General features: G+C 43.6%; 1 protein-coding gene and 2 long non-coding RNA genes across 3 annotated transcripts in view; 1 reads left to right on the forward strand and 2 right to left on the reverse strand.

The window, feature by feature from the left end:
• ARNTL2 (aryl hydrocarbon receptor nuclear translocator like 2) overlaps window positions 1-11,457 on the reverse strand; it is a 67,159-nt gene extending 55,702 nt beyond the window's left edge. The window contains exon 1 of the mRNA XM_039547941.1: window positions 11,162-11,457. Within this exon, the coding sequence (XP_039403875.1) occupies window positions 11,162-11,237 (76 nt within the window). The 5' untranslated portion in view covers window positions 11,238-11,457. The remainder of the gene's footprint in view (window positions 1-11,161) is intronic.
• Window positions 1,253-24,772, forward strand: LOC120409584. The gene is made up of 4 exons (XR_005601359.1): window positions 1,253-1,310; window positions 13,822-14,165; window positions 23,512-23,622; window positions 24,342-24,772. It is a non-coding gene; the product is annotated as an uncharacterized LOC120409584 (long non-coding RNA).
• Window positions 12,401-17,476, reverse strand: LOC120409586. The gene is made up of 4 exons (XR_005601360.1): window positions 17,170-17,476; window positions 16,596-16,831; window positions 14,141-14,284; window positions 12,401-12,534 (listed from the first exon to the last, which is right to left on the reverse strand). It is a non-coding gene; the product is annotated as an uncharacterized LOC120409586 (long non-coding RNA).
• Window positions 24,773-26,031: the final 1,259 nt, after the last annotated feature.

Raw genomic sequence — 26,031 nt, forward strand, 5'->3', positions numbered from 1 at the left:
CGCTACAGCCAGGGAGTTGCAGCGCTGGAAGTGCCCTGCAGGTGTGGCCACTTACTAATTGCAGCGCTGGTGGAGGCTTTCCAGCGCTGCAAATCGCCAGTGTAGCCATACCCTGAAGAAGTGACCTGTAGCCCATGAAAGCTTATGCTGAAATGAATTTGTTAGTCTCTTAGGTGCCACAAGTACTCCTGTTCTTTTTGCAGAGACAGACAGACTAACACGGCTGCTACTCTGAAACCTATGGTATGAATGATTCCTTCAGATAGGCAAGCCGTGCAGGATACACCAATGACAGCCTCGTGAAACATATGCCCCATAAAAAAAAATTAAACTCCTTTTCACTAGACTCAGTGTATTTCTATTGCTTTGCTCACTGATTAAAACAATCATCATAGTACAGCTGTCCTTGGTTCTTTACAGCATCGGCTACGTATAGAATAACAGAATGATCCAAAGTTGACAACTGGTTTTAAAAGCTATAAGCCCTGATCCTGCAAACTGTGCTGTGCACATTGACTCCTGCATCCATGTGGACTCGCTGATGTCAATGGAGCTCCAGACAAGCACAAGGGTTTACCTTCATAGGCAAAGCCTGCCTATTCTATACAGCTTCTAGGCATATTTAAGACCTTCTCCCTGAGCGCTCTCTCATGAAAATCTGGTATCACCTACCTTATTCAACCATCATTTCTTAAAATGGGATGCAATCAAAACCTTGCTATAGTGGGTCTTTTGTGTGGAGTTCATTATTCTATAATAGCAGTCTCAATTAAAAAAACAACACTAAGACTTAATTTCACATGGCATATATATTACATTGCATATATACCCACTGTGATGGAGCAAGGCCGGATAGCTACAGGAAAGTACTGAGGAGCAGGTATGTTATCTCCAGGCTAAGCAAATCCCTAGTACCATGGGAACCAAAATGGCAGTTGCTCCAGGCTAATCAAGGCACCTGGGGCCAATTAAGAACTTTCTAGAAGGCACCGGAGAGAGCTACATTGATTGGAGCACCTGCAGCCAATCAGAACAGGCTGATCAAGGCACCTGGGGCCAATTAAGAACTTTCTAGAAGGCACCAGAGAGAGCTACATTGATTGGAGCACCTGCAGCCAATCAGGACAGGCTAATCAAGGCTGGTATAAAAAGGGGCGCTCACGCCAGTCTAGGGAGGAGGAGCTAGAGAAAAGAAGTGTGCATGAGGAGCTGGGAGCAAGAGATACAAGGAACTAAGAGGGGGGTACTACTGGAGGATTGAGGAAAACACCATACAATCAAGCAGCATCAGACACCAGGAGGATCTTGTGGTGAGGATAAAGAAGGTGTTTGAAGGAGACTATGGGGAAGTAGCCAGGGAGCTGTAGCAGTCAAGCAGCGGTTACAAGTCACACTATAGAGACTGCTACAATTCACAGGGCCCTGGGCTGGAACCTGGAGTAGAGGGTGGGCCTGGGTTCCCCGCTACTCCTAATCAGACATAGGAGTAGTTGATCCAGACTATGGGTTTCATCCAAGGGGAAAACCACTGAGGGGAAGAAATCTGCCAACAAGCGCAGGATCTACTAGAGGAGAGGAGGAACTTTGCCACAACACACACAAACACACAATTCTTGGCTACACATACACTATATTTGCACCAAGCCTCTTAGGTTTGGTTCTATTTATTTCAGTTTTAAGAAAGTGTGTTCTCATTATGTTTTAATGATGCTTTATTACAGAGTGTCTTTACTAGGGGATGCTTTACAGATAAATAATATTAATTAGGGAAGTATCATCGCAAATCGTGAATCCAACTCACCACTTATCGTTCTTTGTCTTGCTATATTTTTCCAGATATATTCTGCTAGAAGATATGTACAAGTTATAGAAAAAAGTATAAATGTGAAATAGTTGAATGATTTTTTTTAAATAAGTGTGTATTGGTGGAGAACCAAGGGTGATGTATTTTCACTGGAGACAAATATCTATAACACTGATTTCCCCCCCCCCCCAGTAAAGTGAATATTTCTTATTTTCTAAACTCCAATTCCAGGTTAAAAACTGTATCTCTGAGCAAAAATGTGTCTACAGAATAAATGCAAACTAGAAGTATGAAAGACGTCCCAAGGGGACAAAAAAAATTATTTCTCCATCATATACCTGGAGAAGGAAAACCCAAAAGTGTCACAGGATTCAGAGAAGACAAGAAGAGTTTTTTCTAGATATTTTTCTAAATAAAAAGGACAATGTAAGTCCTCAAAATTACTGAGAAATTTTAGTATTATTCATAGCATTTATCTTACAGAATTTCTCCACAACTTAAAAAAATGAAGTACAGAATTTGATAACACTAGGCGACTAAGCAAAAATCCGGCCTGCCTTTATTATTTACCCACTTAAGTAAATGGTACTCTTTATACTTGATACAGTCCTGGTTTCCATATGCAACAGCTTCATTAAATTTAAGTAACCATAAAGCTGTAAATGCCACAAGGACGGCTACAGAACTTTTTAATCTCCAAAACTACCACCTGGGACACCCATACTCTAATTACGTACTGGGCATTACATGTCACTGTGATGCTTCTGATGTCCTCCAGAACTGCTTTGAACAGTTTAAAACTTAACATGTGCATATGTGAAGTGCACCTGTTATTTTGAATCACACTTACACAGTAAATATAGATAATGAAATCTACATCATAAACCTCAGTTTTTTAGAAAAACATTTGGGGCATATATTGTTGAAGGGTACCATCTTTATGTGTACATGAAAGGGCACTGAGTAAACAAAAATCCAAGTGTATGAAAGATTAGATTGCTTTCAGTAGAACAGACCCTTTCATCCACTAATAAAGCAGGACAGAATAGTGCTACTAATCTAAATACTCTTGTACACAGACAGCCAACCTATTTTTTAAACCACTTCCTCTTAAAGAAACAGAATAGAATCTAATGGCATAGCTGGTCATTTATAATGGTCCAGATTTTACTCTGAGTACCATAAGATCAAAACTAGGATATTTTTCTTAAAATAAATTGATATCTGATGTTCTGTGAAAACTACGCTTAATTTTTCCCCTACCATCCACCTTTTTTCTTCTTTAATAAAAATATCTGCAGTATTAAGAAAATCAATGTAAATCATATTTTGAAGGAGCTTACATAAAAAGAATCATTGGGTGGTGTTAGGGTTTAAGTGCCACCCAGTACCTCTAGAACTGGATAGCATAGAGACTACTGTTACCCGAATAAAAATAGTTAATACCAAGCAGGTCTTAATTACAAAGATTTTCAGTAAGGATCCAGTGTTGACTCTCGCCAGGTAGAGCATAGAGCTTTTGATTAATTCTTCCCTTAAGAACCTTTATGATGATAAAGAACTAAAAGCAGAAGAAACATCAGCCAAAGAGCTCTAAAGCATCAGGACCAAAGCATAATGATTTTTCTAAAACTAGGCAAGTATAAGCATTTGGATAGCAGACATTTACATGGAGCAGATGAAAGCACTTCATAAAGCTGCAGCACCCATCACTAAACGTTTCATAGCAAGATCCATTGTTCAGTTCAAGGAGTAGTCTACTCTGCTTTTCCAAGGAGGCTTTGCTTGGGATAAATTTAAATTACAGAAAAACATCAGTACACCAAAGTGCAGCAGCAGACAAAAAAAAGCAAATACAGTATGGTACCATGTTATACGTAAACTACTTAAAAAAACAAAGGGAAAGCAGCATTTTTCTTCTGCATAGTAAAGTTTCAAAGCTGTATTAAGTCAATGTTCAACTGTAAACTTTTGAAAGAACCATAACGTTTTCTTCAGAGTTATAAACAACCTCCATTCCCAAGGTGCTTATTCTCTGAGGTTCTATGGTAATACTTTTCGCTATGGTAGGAAAAGTTTTTTATAAAAGCTTCATCATATTTTAAATTATCTATCCATCATAGGTACTTATATGGCCTCCATTATTGTAATATCAAAGTGTCTCACAATCTTTATGTATTTATCCTCACTAAACCCCCATGAGTAGGAAGCACTCTTACAGATAGAGAGCTGAAGCATAGAGAGATTAAATGACTTGTCTAAGGTCCCACAGGAAGTCTGTGACAGAGCAGGGAATGGAACCTGAATATCCAGTTCCAGCCTACCACTCTAACCACCAGCCCATCCTTCTTCGCTACACAAGCGGTACTTTACAGGGGGGAAAAGAGATGTTCAAAAGGACACCAATTTTTCCCTCAAAAAATGCTTAATGCTTACATTTAAATACTTGCATGTATAACCAAAATCTCAGCATAAAAAAAAACTAGTTTTAAACATCTGTCTCAGTCTTAAGTTCACCATAAGTTATAATAGTTTAAATTGAAACAACAAATACTAACCTGAATAATCATATGCTACCTACCACAATTTTTTTTTTAAACTCCAAGTAAAGAAAAACATAAAATAAACCAACACTCCCCTTCCTGTCCCCAGGTAGTTTTGCCAGGACAGAATGCTGCCAAATTCCCTAGACTGGCATAGCAGTGTCTGCATTTCAATGGTAGGTAAATGAGCTCCTATATGTATATGGCCTGTTTCTGATCTAACTTAAACTGGGCCAGAGTGATCTGGAAATGTGCTTATTTGTACACAGTAAGCACAATTTTGCTTTTAAAAATACTGAAGGGCAAAGCGTGCAGATAAAAAGGTGGATGCAATATACAAAAGCTGCAGCCATTTTCTCTCCAAAGAAACATTACAGTAGCAAAGACCTTTGTATTGCTCTGATGGTATCACAGAGAAAACGAGAGACTCCTGAATTGGAATTAATTTGTAAATTGGACACCATCAAACTAGGCTTGAATAAAGACTGGGAGTGGATGGGCCATTACACAAAGTAAAACTATTTCCCCATGCTTATTTCCCCCCCACACACACACAGTTCCTTACATCTCCTTGTCAATTGCTGGAAATGGGCCATTTTCATTACCACTACAAACAGTTCTTTTCCTCTCCTGCTGATAATAGCTCACCTTAACTGATCACTCTCCTTATAGTGTGTATGGTAACAACCATTGTTTCATGGTGTGTGTGTGTGTGAAAAATCTTCCGACTGTATTTTCCACTACATGCATCCGATGAAGTGGGCTGTAGCCCATGAAAGCTTATACTCAAATAAATTTGTTAGTCTCTAAGGTGCCACAAGTACTCCTGTTCTTTTTACAGAGAAAACAGATTCTTGGTAAAAGTGTTGTAAACCAACATTAATAACTCCTCACTGAATTATTAGTTTTTAGTTAGGTATAATTTACACCTATTCAGGTTGCCTCCTAAAATACTAATGTACTTTAATTTCAAAATAGCTATTCTGAATATCTATTAGGAGGACAAAAAACACCCAAAGATCTTAACTTAATTACTGGGGGGAGGGAAAAATCAATGAAAAATGAGAAGCTAACTATTAGGGATTTTGCAGAGAAAGTTTTTGCACACGCACTAGGACACACACTTATTTACCACTTCTCCCCCTCAGTGTAAAAGAAACATTGTAATAACCTAGGTAATGGACTCATTTGGAGTTTAATAAATAACGTCACTGTAACAAAGTAGGTACATTTAAATTCTGCCTATAGCATTTTTCATATTCTATAGACAGGAGCACACATTGCTCAAGGGTGAGAAATTTCCAATTACTCCCTCCTTTGCACAACTATGGCTATTATTAAAGTTGTCAGCATTTCATTATTATAATTTAGGAATGAAAAGGCATATTCATGCTAATCCTCTTTTGGGGGGAGGGGCAGGGGAAGAGGTGGAAAGGGAAATTACTCAGAACTCCCATGCTTTTTCTTAGCTCAGAGGTGAATTTTTGTTGGTATGCTTGTTTGAGTTATCGGAGCATAAAAATAGTGGGTTTTTTTCATGCTTTAAGAACACTATTCAGATACTTTTTATGCTCAAATTAATCCAGAATATTTTAGTAGCTCAGACCTGGCATATTCAGATATTTCAGCAAAGAAAACAAGCTTTGACAAGTTTGAAAAAGTCTGAGTAAGAAATAAGTCAGAAATGAATGTAATAAGAGACTGGACAGTTCTTTACCAATGAAATGGCCCAATCTTGTAAAACCGTACGAGTCCCATTGACTTCAGGGTTTTCATATTGTGGCTCTGAACATGCACAGAGTGCAGTCACACAGTGATAAGCAACAACTCACATATAAACCTAAACACCCACAAACAGAAAATAATCACAGTTGGTTTAAATTTTCCAAGACAACAAATGATCATGGTGCCCAATTTGAGACTCAATTCAAGGTGCCTAATTTGCTCTTTTAAGGCCACCCAAAACTTAAAGCACTCAAAATCAATAGTTACTTTTGAAGACTTAAGACAACTCTGTTTATCTAAATCATTAGGCACATGCATATAGGATCACAAATTAGACTATTCAAATAATTGTGCGCCCTTTGATAGGTCGTTTAAAATTTGTTTCTTTGTAATAAAAGGATTAGTTTTCTAAAATTAGTTTAATGAATCATTACTGCGGAGATACATGCAAGAATGAGGAAATTACATCTGTTCAACTTATATGCATTACAGTAACTCCTGTAGCTACCTAACATTGTAGTTAGGTTCCTGAAAAATGTGACTTTACGCAAAACGATGTTAAGTGAATCCAATTTCCCCATAAGAATTAATGTAAACAGGGGTGTGTGGGAGGGTTAGGTTCCAGGGAAATGTTTTTTTGCCAGACAAAAGGCATTACATACATTTTAAACAAGCAATTTAATACAGGAATAAGAAACAATGTAATACTACAATCATCATTGCTGAGTATAAAGCAATGGGAGGTGCCCCCGCCTTACCCCACACAGATACAGCCCACGGGCACTGCAGACAATGAGGCAGGCAAGGAGGCTGAAGGTGCTGTAGGCTAGGAGAAGCACATTGCGCAGCCGCAGCTGCAGCTTCCCCTACTCTGCAAGCAGCAGGGGCGGGAGGGCTCAACCCTTAGCCTGCCCACTTCACCCCTTCCCCCAAGACCCCACCCTTAGCCCACCCTTCTTCCCCCACACCTCCTCCCACTTTACTCTGCATCCTCACTTCTCCCCCATCCCTGCCCTCCCTCCTGAATGCCACAAAGCAGCTGATTGCCACAGGCATGAGACATCCCCTCCCTCCTGAATGCCACAAAGCAGCTGATTGCCACAGGCAGGAGGGAGGGGGAGGAGCGTGAGGACACAGCGCACAGGTTCCCCCCTCCCTCCCACCGGCAATCAGCCGGTTTGTGGCGTTCAGGAGGCAGGGGGAGCCTGCGCGCTAACCACCGCAAACTAGCTGATTGCCGCAGGCAGTAGGTGGGGAGAGGAGGGAGAAAGTGCTGATCCGTGGGGTCTGCCAGTGGGTGGGAGGCACTGGGGGGTATAGGGGAGCTGATGAGGGGCTGCCAGCTGTGGACAAAGCAGGCAGCCAAACGATGTTATAGCGGAGCATTGCACAAATTTAAACAAGCAGGTTCTGTAACGGAGCAGGGATGTAAGATCGAAACAACATTAAGTGAGAGGACGTTAAATGGGGAGTTACTGTATTAATCCATTCAGTGAAACAAAACATTACACAGTATTGTGTGGGGAGCCAAATTACAGTTGCTATGACAGCTATCATTTTGAAGCTCCTAAACTGTGTACATCCAAAAAATTCAGCGACTATGTTCCATTAACAAGAGGGTGTGCGCGCATTAAATAGCCTTTGTTCAGAGTTTTAAAATTTAACATAAAAAGATATCAGATTAGTCACACTGATGTTTAGCATTCAGATCACAATAGAGAACAAAATTTCATTCCAAGTTCTGTCAATGTTTTAAAGAGATTCAATAGCAAAAGTAGGAGATGCATACTGACCCAAGTTAATTTTTTCACTTTTTGTACTACCACACACACAAAACCCACCACACATAATGGGGAGCAAGAAACCGAGACTTAGTACTGAACACATCAGAAGCATGACAGTAAATAGATTATAAACACTTAACAGGTTAAACCAAAATCACTGAGTTTCTTATTTCCTATTTTTTAGAAACAAAAGTACAGAAAATAATAAGTGTCACCCTTTGTTACAGAAATATATTTACATCAATAATTATTAGTACAGACAATTTTATGTACTTGATAATTCCTCAACAAAAAATTCATAGAGCCATCACTGGCTTGAATAAGCAGTAGTCAAAACCCACAGTGATTTTATCAAATAAACCAGACACTATTTAGTAAATAGGTTTGAACTACATATGTGGGTTTGGCCAGTAGGTGTATATGTATTCAAATATGAATGTAATTAGCCACAGCAAACATTTTATGCCAGTGCTTTAACATCTTCACTGCCTCTCATGAAAGCTTATGCTCAAATACATTTGTTAGTCTCTAAGGTGCCACAAGTACTCCTGTTCTTTTTGCGGATACAGACTAACACGGCTGCTACTCTGAAAACTGCCTTCTTAGTCACTTCCAGGTGCAACTTAGAGAAATCTACAAAGTACCATGTAGCTTGGATCCAAACTGAGGAAACACCTGTCGTCGCATATCCTGTTAGGAGAATTGAAGTTAGCTGTTCTCTTGCAAGTCCTACATTCCAATGACGGTGGGCAAAATCCTGCCTCTTCTTTTAGTCAAGGGCAAAACTCATGGACCTATTGAAATCAACAGAATTTCAACCAGGGAGTTTTCAGTGTATACCTTGGTGCTTAGTTTTCCCCAATGGTACTGAACAGCCCATCTATTTATGGGGGTTTTGCATGATGATATAGTCTTACTTCTAGCTCACTGTGGGTTTGTCTCTCAACTAATGTCAATAATCTAATTTTAGTTTTTTCTTAATTCGTACAAGTGCACCAATAATAATGTGAAGGGGTAAACTTAAAATTAAGTACAGTCAAACCTCGCAATAACACGCCCCGCTATAACACGAAATCGCATATAACATGATCATAGGTTGGCTCCCCTTTAAGGCATAATAGAGTACTGTACCAGTGGTCCCCAACACCATGGCAGGGGAGAGAAGCTGCAGCCCTGTGCCTGCCGGGGACAGAGAACTCCGGGGCTGCGGGCGCCAGTGCTCTCTGTCCCCGGCAGGCGCAGGGCCGCGGCTTCTTTCCGGCTTCAAGAGAAGCCGCGGCCCCGCGCCTGCCGGGGACAGAGAACTCCGGGACTGCGGGCACTGGTGCTCTCTGTCCCCGGCAGGTGCGGGGCTGCGGCTTCTTTCCGGCTTCACACCTTCTTGTCAACTGCTGCAAATGGACCACTTTGATTACCACTACAAAAAGTTTTTCTTCTTCTGCTGGTAATAGCTCACCTTAACTGATCACTCTCATATGGTAACACCCATTGTTTTTGTGTGTGTGCGTGCACTGTATTTTCCACTGCATGCATCCGATGAAGTGGGCTGTAGTCCACGAAAGCTTATGCTCAGATAAAGTTGTTAGTCTCTAAGGTGTCACAAGTACTCCTGTTCTTTTTGCGGATACAGACTAACACGGTTGCTACTCTGAAACTTACTCTTAATTAATACTTAAAATTATGATCTGGACCTATTTCAATCTTTGGAATAAAAATGTTAGAATCTTTCACACAAGTTATGTATAACTTAACAATAAAAGTAAGAAACAATGTATATAGTAATTTGTCTACCAGATCTTAAAGAACCAATGTGAACAAGTATCAGCAAACTGACAGTGGAAATTGACAAGAGTAAGAAATATGAATTACTATAAAATATGTGACCCTATAGTACATTATCCTTCCTATGGGTGCTTCTCGGGGGCGGAAGCTGTGCAAACCCAGCACTTGGGGGTGGGGAAAGAGAGAGAGGGGGCGGGGGTTTGGTTTGCTTTGATTTCCTCACAAAAAGTATAGAGTGTGGATCAAATACATTTCCCCCTCTTGAACTGATTTTCATGGAAGTTTGAAGATAAAAAAATAAACTTCACACGCTATAAAAACAAATATCACTGTTTCACACCCATTTAAACAACCAAATGCTGTCTAGCTTCCATACACCAGGAGACAAACAGGAAAAAAATACTGACCTATTTTTAGGCAACTAGAATGTACACACAGGAATAAAAACCCAAACACCAAAAGCAAACTACAAATGATAGTCGGAGCAGGAATTCACTCTCTCTTCTGTGCCTCACAGCTGGGTACAAAGCATCTATTTCTTTCCTCAGATGGAAATCATGGAAGGGAGCAATATATACATTTTAAAGCAGAAAAAGCCCAAACTGCTGCTAATTTTGAACCTCATTTGGGTTCAGAGGGTTATGGTTGAGAACAAAGATCATCAAACCTAAGCATATTCACACACAACAGAAACACCACACTTAAGATGATGGATTAAACTAGCACACATCAGAAAGCCGATACCTAACAGACATATTACACACAAACTTTGAATAAAGCAAAGCCATATAAATTAAAAAGTGTATATCAACCACTAAATAAAACAAAAGCAGTGCATTACAGACCAGTGGGAAAGGTTTTTAGCCCAGTTCATCCAAGTGCAGATATAGGTCTACAACAGTGATAATAAACCAGATCAGTATGTGACTATTTAGCATAGGATCTACGTGTGGGTGTACATGATTAATAACAAAACAGAATCCAACCCTGCAAATGCTTCCTCATTTAAGACTTCAATAAGACTACCTGGGCAAGTGAGCTGGCAGCATCGTGACTGTACCCTGGGCGACAGAGTGACTATTTAGCCTGGGGGAAAGTATGTCCATTAATATAATCGAAGGGTAATACAATACAACAAATTCAAGAAAAGCGGTCTGAGATTGGGATAATGCATTGGGAATGCCACACACACACACATGCAGATGGGGCACAACACAGACACCCAGGATAAAAGACAGAGGACACTGCATGTGTGTGTGTATTTATATACCGCGATACAGAAATACACCCGGGACACAACGCAGACACACACACACACACACACACACACAGAGAATGTGTGTATGTATATACACACACTTGGGATACACACGCACACGCGGGAATGCACCCCAGGACACACACACACAAGGACGCGGCAGGAGCGCCCTAGCCCCGCACGGGGTACAGGGCAGCCCCTCGCTGTCTGTCTGTCGGGGGGGGGGGTCCCACGCTCCCTGCGGAGAAGCCCCCGCCCCCCTCACCGGCCGGCGCCGCTTTCTGCTGCTGCTCCTCGGCCCCCGCCTCGGCCATGGCGAGCGCCCCCGGCCCCAGCGGCATGGAGCTGGCGAGGCGAGCCCGCCCAGCGGACGGTTGCACGAACTCCGCCGCGGACCCGTCCGAGCCCCGGCTCTAAGCACCGCCCTGTCAGCCGCGCGCTTCTCGCGAGATCTCCGTCAGAGCGGGCGGGGGCCGGCTCGTGGGGTGGCTCGGCGCCTCGCAGCGGGGCGGGAGGTTCCAGGCGGGAGCGCGCGCGCTGCACGAGCCCAGCTCCCCCGCCCTCCCTGTCACAAGGCTGCAGCCGGGAAGGCGGCCTGCCTGCCTGCCCTGCTTGGGGTGGCTAAATACCTAGAGCCGCCCCTGCCCGCTGGGACATGGCATCAGGGCGCTTGGTTGCCCCGCACTGCACTTGCAGCTATGAGGACAAGACCACACTGGGCTGTCAACCCCATGCGTTCAAAACTCTTAAGTGAGCCCCCCCCACTCCCTGCCAAATAATGAGCTGTTAATTCACGGGGGGCTTTTTATTTACCTTCTGTTTTTTTTAAGCATATGAGTGGTTTGCTCAAGTCACATGGTCAAGCCTTCCTCCACAAATATGAGGCCCAGAAACTTACATACAAAAAGAAAAGGGTGAGATTCTCACACATTCACATGACTCCAGGAGCTGGGGCTTTGACACACCAAATATTGTGAGACTGGCAATAAAGTCGTGAGCATTGGGGAAATTGACACAATGAGTTGGATCCATCAAGTCTGGGAGAGAAATTTGGCCCAAAAAGACAGATTTCAGAAGTGGTGGAAGCAGAAAATATCTGGGCTTGATTCAAACGCGTGCTATTGGACAAGGCATGGGGACTAGGAGTCAAGTCTGTTGCTGGCTTTGTGACCCTGGGCAAGTCACTATTGTTACTCTGCCTCAGTTTTCCTAGTTGTAAAATGGTGATAATGATACTGTGTAAAGTGCTTCAAGGTCTAAGGATGAAATGGACCTGGATCCTGTGAAGTACTGAGCATCCTTAATGCCCACTAAAATCACTGGGAATTGAGGAAAATCCACAACTTATCTGAATGGACTCTCACTCAGGCTTCCTTGGCTGTACAACTTCCTGCACTGAGGTTGCTTGCAATTCTACTCAACACTGTTCATTTGTGTGGTTTCACATCAACCGTCTGGAAAAAGACATGACAACTTTCTTAGTGAAAAATCACATTAGAGATGTCTAATTGTTTCCTCCTTCTTTTCATTTCTGTTGGAATTCATGCTGGTCAGCCTTCCAATCACTTTAGCTGTGGGAAGTCTGAGACCTTTTCTTCCACTCACAACAGGGAGGCAGAGAGAGTGAGAGTCTTTTTGCTGCATTAGATGGAAGAGTAGCTGTAAAAGCTCCCTAGGTCACGTGTACCTGGAGCTTTCATTGCATAAAACCCTCATAGACTTTGTACTCTGTCAGGAAGTGAGAGCAGTTGGGTGAAAACTTCTAGTGCTAGACCCTCCTTGCAACTTAAGCCCTACTTAAAGGCCCAATCCTCCAAACGCTCATATGCATAACTGTGTGGAAGCAGGGAAAAAAGGAAGAAATTTTTTTGGATTTTGTCAGTCACAGTCAAGTCAGTCAAGAGTCAACTGTACTGTAACCTAATGAGCAGAGAGGAGAGAGGAAAGAAGAAAGAGGAGGACAACACACAAACAACTGTACAAAGTTATTATGCAACAATCACTCAACAAAAAAAAATGCTGCTTTGTCTTAGGGAGGAGACAATAAGATAAAGCCTTAAGATATGTATAAAAAATGTAAATGTTTGCTTTTGTTTGTATTGCTTTATGTATGATTATTGTCTGTCTGTAAAGTATAAAAAATAAAGGCTGTTTTGTTTTACCAGTTGAGAGAGAGACTGGGACTGACTGACCCTGTGTCCTATGGCACTCTCTCCCTCCATTGTAATTACTGGAGAAATAATAAAGTATTTGATTTTGCTGCACCCAAACAAAAAGCGAGAACTGAGTTTTTCTTCGACAATTGTATACAGAATTAGACCCTGAGCAGTCAAACCAAGATGTAAGTGATGAAGATGGCCTTGTAGAGGCCCCAATCCTAGGATGAATTGTGCACATTATTGTCAATAACTACTGTGTGAATTCATAACGTATTTTACCATATCCAGTAACAAACACGTTTCACATGTAAAAACTCTGGCCAGTACCATTCAAAATTTTTAAAAGTAACCTTATTTCTCTTATTCATTGTAAAGACTTATCAGTCTTTTACAAATGGGTTTTGCTTTATGCAGAATGCCAGCATCGGGTGTTGCTCCAACAGTTAGATTCACATTAACATTATGAAGTTTTCCATAGGAATATTGTCTTTCCACAACTTCAGCCTTATGTGAAAGAATTAATGAGTACGAGACAACTACTATAATAATTATACTTTCATGCAGCTATCATATACCACCAATTCATTCTGTGTGTTAAATCTGAAACAAAAATATAAGTAATTGCCAATATTTATATTGTTATTAGCTAGGTCTTTGCCCTTTAAAAATAAAAATGATAATAATTAATTCCCTCAGACAATGTAAGATCTGCTCTTTTGGACAGATCCTCTCAATTATTCATTATTATTTTTCCTTTGTATTGCAGAAGCACATAGATGCATCAACTGAAATTGGGACCCATTGTGCTAGGTGCAGTACATGCACATAGTAATTGGATGAACCATAGAAACATAGGACTGGAAGGGACCTCAAGAGGCCATCTAATACATCCCCCTGTGCTGAGGCAGTCCTTACTCTGAAAAGTTTGCAAGCTAAGTGAACAAGACTAACAAAACATGGGAGAAAAAGCAGGGGGAGCTGAGGCCCAGAGAGATTAAGTGATTTGTCAAAGGTCATACAAGAAGTCTGGCAAAACCAGGAATCAAACCCAGATAATGACAGTCTCAGGCCAGTGTCTTACTTACATCACCGTACTTCAGCTGCTTCCAGGTATGTGTATGGAGCTTTTGGAACGGAAATTACTGTGTGATTAGTGCACCTTCAAGGTCTGGAACATTCCAAGCTGGCAGAGTTTCAAAGAGTGGGCAATCAGTTGTAGTTGGAGCTGGCTGGAAACAAAATCCAAAATGAAGTGGGGCTGGATGGTGTTTATAAATAAAGACCCATTGTTATGATTATTTTATTTTTCTTGCTATTGTTGTCCAAATATAAAGCCGTGGTATTTAAACAGAGCATGATTGGCTTATTAGAATCTGGAGACATAACAAAGGAAAAACAACATTACATTTAAAATGCAGGGGGAAATATTCCACTGCCTAGAATCACAAAGTGAAAAGGGAAATGTGAAAAACAGAAAAGGTGTATTTACTTTCAACTAGAGCAGGAGACATTACTTATATAAGTTCTCTATCAATTGACTATTAACCCTCAAGAAGCTGAAGACACATACTCATGTGTGCATGCATGCTTGTAGTTTGTCTGGTATACTGGAAAATGAAAGCATGACAAGGGTTTAAACAAAAGCAGTACTTAAACTTGCCACTGCAGGAATAGATGAGCAAAAAGAGACTTCTCTGAAAAGGCCATTTGCTTCAAAAGGATAGTCTTAAGCAATTGAGGACTGGTGGGGTTACAGCTGTCTCTGTCATTTTATAAGCACTTCACAGCTGGTGGCAGTTCTGGTGGTTAAGTCTTTCCTTTCTATTTGTGTAGTCACAATCAAGAGACGACGCCTGGCTCTCTTAAAAGGCAACTTTCTAAATTAAAGAAAATTACACAACCCTACAAAGGGCTCTCATTGTAGCTTTGCCGCTGATCCTGGATGGCAGTGTCACATGTGGAAGATAGTTACATAGCAAATACAGACATAGCTGTATTCTAAGGGTAGCCTTTTGGTACTCTAGGAAGCCCACACTGTGAAACAGAATTCTTGCCCCCTCTCCCTGCTTCCATATCATCCTTTTTAACAACCCCTTTTAAGAAAACAGTTTTGAAAGTTTGGTGTGAAATGCCACTTCTTAAGTTTTACTTTGGAATTTTGGGCTGCCAGTGCCTTATGTTCCACCATGACTATTGCTTGTTTGTTCATCTTCACTGCTACAATAATTTGCTCTTTCATCTCTGGTAATCAAAATACTTTGCCAGCATTAATGAAATAATCCTGTAAGTAAGTATTAATTTAGCCATCTGTAAAATGAATACAATGAGGTGGAGCATGAATGAGTTCCCTGGATCTGTGTGCAAAGCTCACCCCACCCCTCCAGATCAGGGACACCAGAATAAAGGGTGCACTGAGAGTGGAGAATCAAGTGGTGATCACATTCTGAAAGTTTGCAGTGCCAGAGTGCTATCAGTCAGTTTGCAGTTAGAAAATCCACAGCGGGGGCCATTGTCTTCCAAGCAAGCAAGGGCATTAAGCATATCCTGCTGCACAGAACTGGGACACTCAGTGATCTGCAGGGAATAAGGGGTGGATCTGCAGCAATGGGCTTTCTGAACTGCAGTGGGACAATAGATGGCATATTCCTATTCTGCCATCATCCCACAGAGTATATGGACAGAAAATAATACTTTTCCATGGTGTTGCAAGTGGGTCATCAGGGAGGCTTCACTGATATCAATGTGGGCTGGTGAGAGAAGATGCATGCCATTCACATCTTTAAGAACACAGGATTTTTCCAAGAGCTTCAAACAGGAACATTCTTCCCCCGTCAGTGCATTCCCATTGACAATGTTGAAATGCCAAGCGTGATTCTGGGGGACACAGTCTATTCCTTGCTCCCCTAGCTCATGAAGCCATACACCTTGCAAGCATCAGAGACAAATTCAGCTGACAGCTGAGCAGGTACAGGATGACTGTTGAATGTGCTTTTGGTAGATTAAAGGATCACTGACCGTGTTTACTAGCTAGATTAGATCTAAGGAAGGCAAACATCTCAATCATTATAGCTGCATGTCATGTACTGTATAATAGCTGTGAAGCAATGGGTGAAAGGCTACTGGCTGGGTGGAGGGGTAGGTGAACTGTCTGCCCACTGAATTTGACCAGAAAGATACAAGGGATATTAAAAGAGCCAGCTGTGGGTATTCTATTGAAGGAGGCCTTAAAAGGGCATTTTAACTGTCAGCCACAATAGCATTGTGGGATGCTTTTATGAAATAGTTAAGCTCTGTACAAACAAAGGCACACTATGGGGGGCGGGGTAATGACTCCCATTTTGATTTTGTAATGCAGCAATTATGCTAGGTGTAAACTAATATACTCAGTTTGCAAAACTAGAATGGTATTGTATGCAAAGAAACAGAAAACAACACAAGTTAAAAACATTTTAGCAGCACTGTAAGACAATGACCCATACTTTAAAACCCCACGTAAACAAACATTAATGTATTAAAAACGTATTACAATGTTGCAGTCACCTAACAAACTATGTAGTGCATTGTGGCTGATCCTGCTGTTTTCACAGGTCGGTGTTGGCACAGTTTCACTGTAATTGCATCTGTATTCTTCCTCTGTTGTCCACTCCAGAAGTGCCCTGTCAGGACTCAGGTCTCCAGCCATCACATGTCTCTGGGCAGGGACCTTGTTCCACTTCCTTCTGACTGGGCAGACTGCAAGAAATAGGGCAGACGATCCCTCAAACTGGTAGTTTATTCTGTAATTAGATTCACCAAGTCAGTAACAAAACAGCTTCTGAAGCACCATGCTGGTTAACAAGAAGTCAAACAGTCCCCTTTAGGCAATCCAGCCCTTGGCTCCCATTTAGACAACCAAGTCTAATATAGTGAGGAATTACTGAAAACCAGATTCAATATATGTGAGGTTCACCAATCCCAAAGGACCAGATACTTATCCCCAGGTCAATGAGAGTCTGAGATCTTACCCAATAACCACCCTGATGCCAATCCTTTAGTAACTAAAAACTAAAGGTTCAATAATGAAAGGAAAAAGAAAGAAGAAAGTTACAAATGCTTAAAAGGTCAATATACATACAAATGATTTCCCGTATTCTTAGATCAAGATCACAGCAGTGATGCAATAAACTGCTGACTTGTAAAAGTCTCTGGAATCATCCCAAAAGGTCAGACTACAAAGGCAGCTTAGATGTAAAGTCTGTTCGAGTCTTTCCATATATTTTCCCAGGTATTTCCAAATAATTATTTGGAAAATCTCCATCTTACAGTTTATCCTTTCCCTGTTCAAAGTTTAAGCAGGCAAGAGCTGACAGGATCAGGCCCAAGGCTTCTCTTTTATAGCTCTTCTAGCAGGCTGACAAGCCTCCTCACCGAAATTGTTACAGCAGGACCATCACCCTGAGAAGAATAGGTAATGCAGATTGCCTGTGGACCATTGCTTTGAAGCTGATCTTCTATTTCCTATGCATACCCAGGTAAACTAGTTAAACTCATTTACATACGGCAATTATCTGGTCCTCCATTATCACATATATAGTTAAGCTGAAGACAATGTAGATAATATTATTAGTTTCCTGCAGTACCTTACACCTTTTATCTTCAGGCTAGGCATGAAAGGGAATTAGCATCTACAAGCTAATTTAGTTATTTTGTTAAACTTCTAACAGGATATAGGGAAACACAGCCAAATACATCTATCCTTGATATTACCGCAAATGAATGAGTTGATGGGAAATTCTGGGAAATTCACATACAAGTGAATTGTCTTAATACAAAGACCTCTTGTTAGGTTGTTATGGGTCAGACACAGGTTGGCTGGTCTACCAGTGTCACAACAGTGTATTGCCAGCAGTCACAAATTACCACACAGCTCTTTGTAAGCAAGCAGAGTTATTCTCAAGGCAAAAGCATTACAAAGAAATCATAATGAAAACAATAAACCGATTTAAACACACACTAATCATACCAAGAGTCATCAAACTTATGAAGCCCTAGTAGGCCAAAGTCTTTTCAACCCGTCTGCATAGGCAGCAAGTGATATGGGCCTGTGGTGTCCGTGCTCCACCAATATTTAGGAACATGGGCCCGGCTCCACCAATGTTTGAGCTTACCGCGCTTTGGGGGCCCCCATACTTCAGTGAGATGTGGGGTCCAGGGTGGCCTGATGCCCAGGTCACTCGCTGCTGCCAGGACCAGGCCCCCTGCTGTCAAGCAGTGTATTGGTTTGTGATTCTGGAAAATACATTTTTATAAATGTTAATTTCAGTATAGATATTGGTGCTTAATGACATGTAACAAAGCCAGTGCATACAAAGCCATGCAAAAATATTAGTGAGTGTCCGATGGTCACATTCAAAATTGTTTGTTTCATATAATGGGCACAAAGGCCCTAATTCAAGAAAATTTCAATAAGACTGAAGCACATGCTTGACATTCAGCACATATTTACATACTGTTCTGAAGATGGGTGGACATAAGCATGTACTTAAGTGTTTTCATAAACTGGAACGAAAATGAATCCATGTGGCAAAGCTACATTGGTATATCTGTATAAATGACAGATACTAAATCAGTAGAGTTTGGAATATTGGAACAAGTCCCAAAGTGTGCCTCGGTTGAGCAGCAGTCTGCCAATCAATTGATCAAATGAGTGTAATTTGCATAAAGTTATTAAGAAATTTAAGGTGTTTAATGGACTAGGATGTATTAAGGATATATAATATGTCACATTGATCTAGAACCCAGTATGCCTCTAAAATACAGGCACCACATAAAGTCTCATTAGCACTGAAAAATAAAGTAAAAGCTAATTTTGCTCAGATGGTAAAATCAGGTGATATTAGGAGACTACAGACACCAACCATCAGTATTAACAGTATGGTCATTGTAATAAAACCCAACAAGTTAAGTATTTGTAATAAACCCCAAAAATCTGAACAAGGGCATCAAATACGAGCGCTACTTCCATAAGAGCAGTCAGTGGGGTTAAGTCTGTACTTCAAAATGTAAGAGTATTTTCAATTTTGAATACAAGCCAAAGGCTGATTCATTAAACAAAATGTTTAACGTATATTACCTGCATTTGTTTTTTGTTTTTTAATGGTGCAACAGCAGCGAGCAGAGTGTGTGTATACTAACCATTGGCATGCAATAGGGATATACTTTTTTGTAACTCTAACTTGTCATAAATAATAGAGAATAACTCAAAGAATAAACTCAGTCTCTTACCAATACTCCTGTGCGTCACACTCCTTTTATTACTATTATAACCTTCTATTGTGTAAACCTCCCCCTTGCTTGATGCCATGTGTCTCAGCATTCAGAGTCTATGCATAGAAGCAGAAAGCACTGCATGGTAAATAAGGAAAAGCATCATTCCAATACTGTTTATGCCACTTGTTTCCCCATTTAAATGTGTTCATAAGTGGGGGTTGGTTTTCTGGTTGGCCAACAGTGGCTAGTTCTGAATAAAGGAGAGTGAGTCTGGTCCAGTGGTGCAGCAGGAGACCAGTGTATATACGTAGACAGTCATTTTTATTTTGATGCGCTGGATCTTGCTTGCTCTGTCTTTTTAGTGGAGCATGTTTCTCTGTGCTTAAGCACCAGTGCATCTTGAATACAGCTTACAAGTGCAATACAGGAGGTGACACCTTATGTAAGCACAAGCAACTTCTGTTTTTCAAATGGCTCACACAAGCTTCTCTTGTTAAAAAAAAAAGGCAAAAAAAAAGCCAAAAGTCTAGAGTAGTTAAGTAGCAGTGTGTCACTGAGCGTAAAAGTATCCAAATTACTGGTTATTTGTGTAGGTCTCACAGTGTTTGAACAACAGTATATGTTAGTTCTTACATAGGGCAAGAAGAGGGTCTTGTCAGAGTCTGCCTAGCACATTACCGCAGGGAGGGCATAAATTCCAGCTTGAGGAGACATACCCGACCTAGCTCTTACTGAGCTATCATGCTAAAAACAGAGGTGGAGCCATGGTGTCATAAGCAGGAGGTGCTAGCCACCTGAGTACATACCTACAGTCTCTCAGATGGGATCGTACTTGGGCGACAAGCCCCTCTAACCATTCCCATTGCTGAGGCTATGCTATTTTTATCATGCTAGTTCACTCAGCTATTGTGAATACGTCTCCTTGAGCTGGAATTTACACCTCCAGTTGTAAAGGGTAGGCATACCCAAAGATTGCTGTACACCACCTTTGTGTTCCCTGATCCTGGGGCCAGCCTGGCCCCTGCACAGTTCCCCCAAAGGGGGTGCAGAAAGGAGCTCTTTCAGCAGCTGACAATCACCCAATGCAGCCATGTCTTTCTCTCCAGCAGACGGCTGTACCAACTATAGGCCACAGGCTGGCTCTACAGCAAAAGAATACTTGGTTGACACTTAGGTTTTGGCTAAAGTGTTTTTTTAACTTGAGTTAATGATTGCTAATTAACTCAAATTAGCTAACATGTTAGTAGATGTTAGTCTGGATGGTCCGCAAACTTTTGTCCCAGGGCATAAACATTTGTGGTTTACCCTGGAGCCAATATACCATTTTTTGGCATGTCCAGACTAACGTACAGAAAGGCTAGCTAATGCAGGGGCAGTCAGTAAGCAGGGTTTAAAAACTCTAGGGTATACAAACCCTTAGGCAAGTTTAAGTCTGCTGACATGCCACCAAGCAGTCTTAATTGACATCAAGATCTATCCCATGGTCATTAAAACTTCTGTGACAGTACACAGGCCACAACATACCATCAGTTTTTAAGCAGAATTTCCCAATTAAATCAGTAGAGAGTTCTGCTTCAAAACTGACATGATGATATGGGCCACAGAGCTCTGTCTAAAGAAAAAACAAATCAATGGAACGATATAGTCCATTGTGTTTAGTTTAGACAGCCATATGAGATTTATTAAAAGATAGGCTGCCAGCACTGATCTTCTGTAGAATAAACCATTAAAAAAACACCTTACGGTCAGGGGCAAGTTCTGTGTGTAAGATGCATATAGCAAAACTAAACTCTTTAAAAACTCTTCTCTCTCAATAAAAATTCCTAGGGTATAGATATACTGAAAACAAAACAAAATAAACCAAAAATAATAATCTGCCACACCAGCATGCAGACTTTTACAGCAAAGAGAGTTCTGCTGCCGTGACCTTGATGTTTTATGCATGAAGTCAGACTAGATCATCATAATGATGCCTTCTGGCTTGGAAATCTATGAATCTCTGATAAATTCATTGCAGGTTGAAACAAGATGAGCCTGGAAAAGGACTTTTCCACCTATTCCCTCCTTGTCATCTAAATTTTGGATGTTATTAGTGCTAATGAGACTTTATGTGGTGCCTGTATTTTAGAGGCATACTGGGTCCTAGATCAATGTGACATATTATATATTCTTAATACATCCTAATCCTGGTTGGTATGAAACTGTGAAACTACCATTGGCAGGACAGCTGAGTGCAGCTGCAGCTGAACCTTGTCCTTGTAGAACACCGCATAGGGCAGCTCAGAGGAAACTGCTCTAATCTCAGAGACCCTGCAGGCTGATGTTCTCACCACCAGGAATGAGACCTTCCATGAGAGCAGAAGAAGAGAAAAAGAGGCCAACAGTTTGAAGGGGGAGCCCGTGAGCCTTGACAGTACGAGGTTCAGGTCCCAAGGAGGGATGGGATTGCAGACCCGAGGATAGAGCTGCTCCAGACCTTTGAGAAACTGGACCGTCATGTCACTGTCAGTGTTTTCTCATGATATGACGGTCTGGTTTCTAAAAGGTCTGGAGCCCTGGAATGGAGGGTGAAAGGCTGAAATAGCAGCCAATTGATCCTGGATGGAAAAAAGGGACAGGTCCAGGAGCTTGAGATGCAGAAGGCAGTCCAGTATGGACTGCAGTGAGGCCTGTTCGGGCCGAAGACCTTGGTCCATTTCCATTTGGCCAGGTAGGTCGCTCTGGTGAAGGGCTTCCTGCTGCCCAACAGTACCTGTTCGACTCGGGCTGAGGACTCCTGCTCCTCCGCATGCAGCTAGGTTCAGGTGCAGAAGCCTGCCATAGTTCTGTGAAAGCAGGTTTGGCCAGAGTGGTAGCTGCAGTGGAGCCGCCACCAAGAGGTCCAGCAGTGTGCTGAACCAGTGTTGGTGAGGCCACACCGGAGCTATCAGGATTACCCTCACCTTGTCCTGCTTGATCTTCATAAGGACTCCACGGTTTAATGGCACTGTTGGGAAGGCATACAGTAGAGCTGCCGACCACGGCAGGGGCGGCTCCAGGCCCCAGCACGCCAAGCGCGTGCTTGGGGCGGCATGCCGCAGGGGGTGCTCTGCCGGTCGCCAGGAGGGCGGCAGGCAGCCAGCCTTCGGCGGCATGTCTGCGGAGGGTCCGCTGGTCCCATGGCTCCGGTGGACCTCCCACAGGCGTGCCTGCGGGAGGTCCACCGGAGCCATGGGACCGGCGATCGGCAGAGCGCCCCCTGTGGCATGACACCGTGCTTGGGGCGGCGAAATGTCTAGAGCCGCCCCTGGACCACGGGAGCAAAAAGGCATCAGACAAGGAGACCCTGTCGACCCCATGAATTGAGCAGAATACATGCCACTTCCTGTTCTGCCTGGACACAAACAAGTCCACCTGGGGAGTTCCCCACCTCTGGAAGTTCATGCTGACCATCTCTGGATGGAGTGACCACTTGTGGTGAGATGAGAAGGTCCTGCTGAGGTGATCTGCCAACATGTTCCTGGCCCCTGGAAGATACACTGAAGTCCCACATGCAGAAGTCTCACAGCCAGAGATATTCTTGGCAAAGGGTTGACAACCAGGCTCCGCCTTGCTTGTTGATATAAAACATTGCAGAGGTATTGTCCATCAGGATCTGGACCACCTTGCCCTTCAGATGAGGCAGGAAAGCCTGGCAGGCCAAGTGAACTGCTCTGAGCTCTCTGACGTTTATGTGGAATGAGCGATCATCTTGCAACAAACAATCTTGCGTGCTGAGATCACCCAGGTAGCCTCCCCAAACCAAATCTGAGGCATCGAACACCAAGGTCACAGATGGGGATGCGGCCGTGAAGGGGACTCCCTTAAACACTGATCCGAGGTTCAGCAACCATTCCAGGGACGACCATATATGATCTGGCACTCTGACTATGCCGTCCAGGTCATGCTTGTTGGGGATATAGACCAATGCCAGCCATGCCTACAGGGGTCTGAGGTGGAGCCATACGTGCTGCACCACATAAGTACAGGCTGCCATGAAGCCCAACAGCCTCAGGCACGTGCGAGTGGTGGTGAGAGGGCGGGCTCTCACATGCGAGATCAGGTCAGACATAGCTCGGAAATGGGCCTCCAAGAGGAAGGCTCTGGCCTGCATGGAGTCGAGTACCACTCCTATGAACGCTATTCATTGCAATGGTGTCAGTGTCAATTTCTTTTCGTTTATCAACAGACCCAGATTGTGACAGGTGGAACGTACCAGATCGAGGCTCCTTTGCACCTGGTCCCAAGATCGTCCCAAGTCATCGAGGTACGGCTAGACCTGAACCCCTTGATGCCTCAGGTAAGCGGCTACTGGCGCCATACACTTTGTAAATACTGTCAGGGCTAATGAGAGTGTGAAGGGTAATGGTGTGAATTGGAAATGGCATTGGCCGACCACAAAATAGAGGAACTGTCTGTGTCCTTGGCAGATGGAGATATGACAGTATGCGTCCTTCAAGTCAAGGGCAACGTACCAGTCTCCTGGATCCAGGGAGCTGATGATGGAGGCTAGGGAGACCATGTGAAACTTCAACTTCTTGAGCTATTTGTTGAGGCATCGCAGATCCAGAATGGGTCTTAGGCTCGCTTTCGGGATTAGGAAATAGCAGGAGTTGAACCCTTTCCCCCTCATTCCTTGAGGGACCTCTTCTACTGCCCCCAGCTGTAAGAGGTTCTTCACCTCCTGAACTAGGAGTTTCTCATGAGAAGGGTCCCTGAAGAGGGAAGGGGAAGAGAGGTGGGGGTGGGGTGGCTGAGAAGGGTTTAGCCCAAGGATATTATACGGAGACCCCAACAGTCCGTGGTTACTCATGACCATGCCAACCAGAAGGGGCACAGGCTGTTAAGGAATGAATAAGAAGGTGGATCCCGGGATCTGACTGGGGCGCTGACCTCGAACGCACCATCAGAATGCCCGCGTCTGGCCCCCTTGTTGTCTTGCAGGGCTAAACTGTGCAGGTGAATGAGAGGAAGAAGGGTGACAGCGTTTAAACCCCATCTCTTTCTTTCCTCCTGTAGGCACCAGGACCTAGGTGGTGGAGGGGGCCTGAATTGTATTCTCACCTTCTGTGGCATGTGGAGCCCCAGCGAGCGCAGAGGCTCGGGAGTCTTTGAGGCCATCCCTCAAAGACTCCCGTCAGCTCTGAGAAGAGCCCAGTGCCCTCAAACGGAAGGTCATGGATGGAGGACTGCATTTCCTGGAACAGACTCAAGGATTTTAGCCAAGAGCTGTGCCTCATTACCACAGCTGAGGCAATGACTCTGGCAGATGAATTGGTAAAGTCCCAGGCCATCTGGAGGGAGCCTCTTGCCACCGCCTTGCCCTCCTCCAGGATTGTGGCAAACTCCTGGCCAAGGTCCTGTGGCAAAGCCTCCTTAAACTTGTTGAGGAAGTCCCACAGATTAAAGTTATATTTCCCCAACCAGGCCTGATGGTTGGACACCTGGAACTGGAGACTGGCTGTCGAATAAATTTTCCTTCCAAAAAGGACTGGTCTCTTGGCATCCTTATTCTTAGGTGTGGTGCTTGCCTGACCCTGCCTGTCCCTTTCATTGGCTGCAAATACAACCAGCGACCGAGGGGACAGTGTGTATAAAGGTATTCAACCCCCTTAGCGGGGACATAATATTTCTTTTCTGCCCATTTGGAGGTGGGCGGCATAGATGAGGGGGTTTGCCACAGCACCTTAGCAATCTTGAGAACCCCCTCATGGACTGACAGTGCGACCCCATGCCAGGGCTGCAGCCGATAGCATGTCAAAGAGGGTGTCTGACTGCTCTGCCAGCTCCTTGGCCTCCAGTCTCAGGTTGGAAGCCACCTTCTTGAGCAGGGCCTGGGGCTCCTTAAAGTCATCTGGAGGGCTGGAATGGGAGGGGTCCGCCACCACCTCCTCAGGCAACAAAGATGACAATTGCATCATGGGGAAGGGGGCAGGGCACTTTCCACCTCTGGGGATGGCTCCCTCGGCGTTGGCACCTGCTCTTCCAACCCCGTGTTAGAGTCTGCACCGTGTTCTGAGCCTGGTACTGACGATGCAGGGGGTCGCTTGTCCGAAGCAGCTAGGGAGGAGTGGTGCGAATTAGGCACCGGCATCATAGACACACCCTTATGGGTTCCAATAAGGCCAGTGGCCTGGCTACCACGTGGCCCGTGTTGGCCTCTGGAGCTGAGGGAGATCAGTGCTTTCTTGATGAGGGGCTAAACTCCCACTTCGACTCAGACCAATCACCTTCTGGGGACCAGGGTGGGGCTGTGGAGGCCTGCATGTGGACGCTCACTGTCGGTGCAGGGGACCGGTGCCTGTAAGGCAGCAACCAACGCCCTTCCAAGGAACTGCAATGGAGACCAGTGCCGTGGCGATAAGCGGTGTCGCACTGGCAGTGACTGATGCGTTGAGGGCCGTCTGAGGGATGCGACCTGTGCTGGGGCATTTGCTGGCGGTAAGCATGCTGGTGCTGTGAATATGGAGACTGGGGCCTTGAATCAGGCAATCCACACCCCACGAACGCGGTGCCGGGGATCTGGGCCATCTGGTTGGTGACTGGGGTTGTGGGGTCAGGGTTTGTGGTAGTGGAGACAGGGAACTACGCCTCTGCTCCGGGGACTGGCAGTGCTCCACTGTTCTTTGGGGTAGCCCCATGGATTGGCTTGAGCAGCCATAGCCACATCTGTTGCCGGGCACAGCATAGGTGGTACCAGAAGCCCCAT

Source organism: Mauremys reevesii, linkage group 1, assembly GCF_016161935.1.
Source record: "Mauremys reevesii isolate NIE-2019 linkage group 1, ASM1616193v1, whole genome shotgun sequence".
In the NCBI taxonomy this organism is placed as follows: Eukaryota; Metazoa; Chordata; order Testudines; family Geoemydidae; genus Mauremys; species Mauremys reevesii.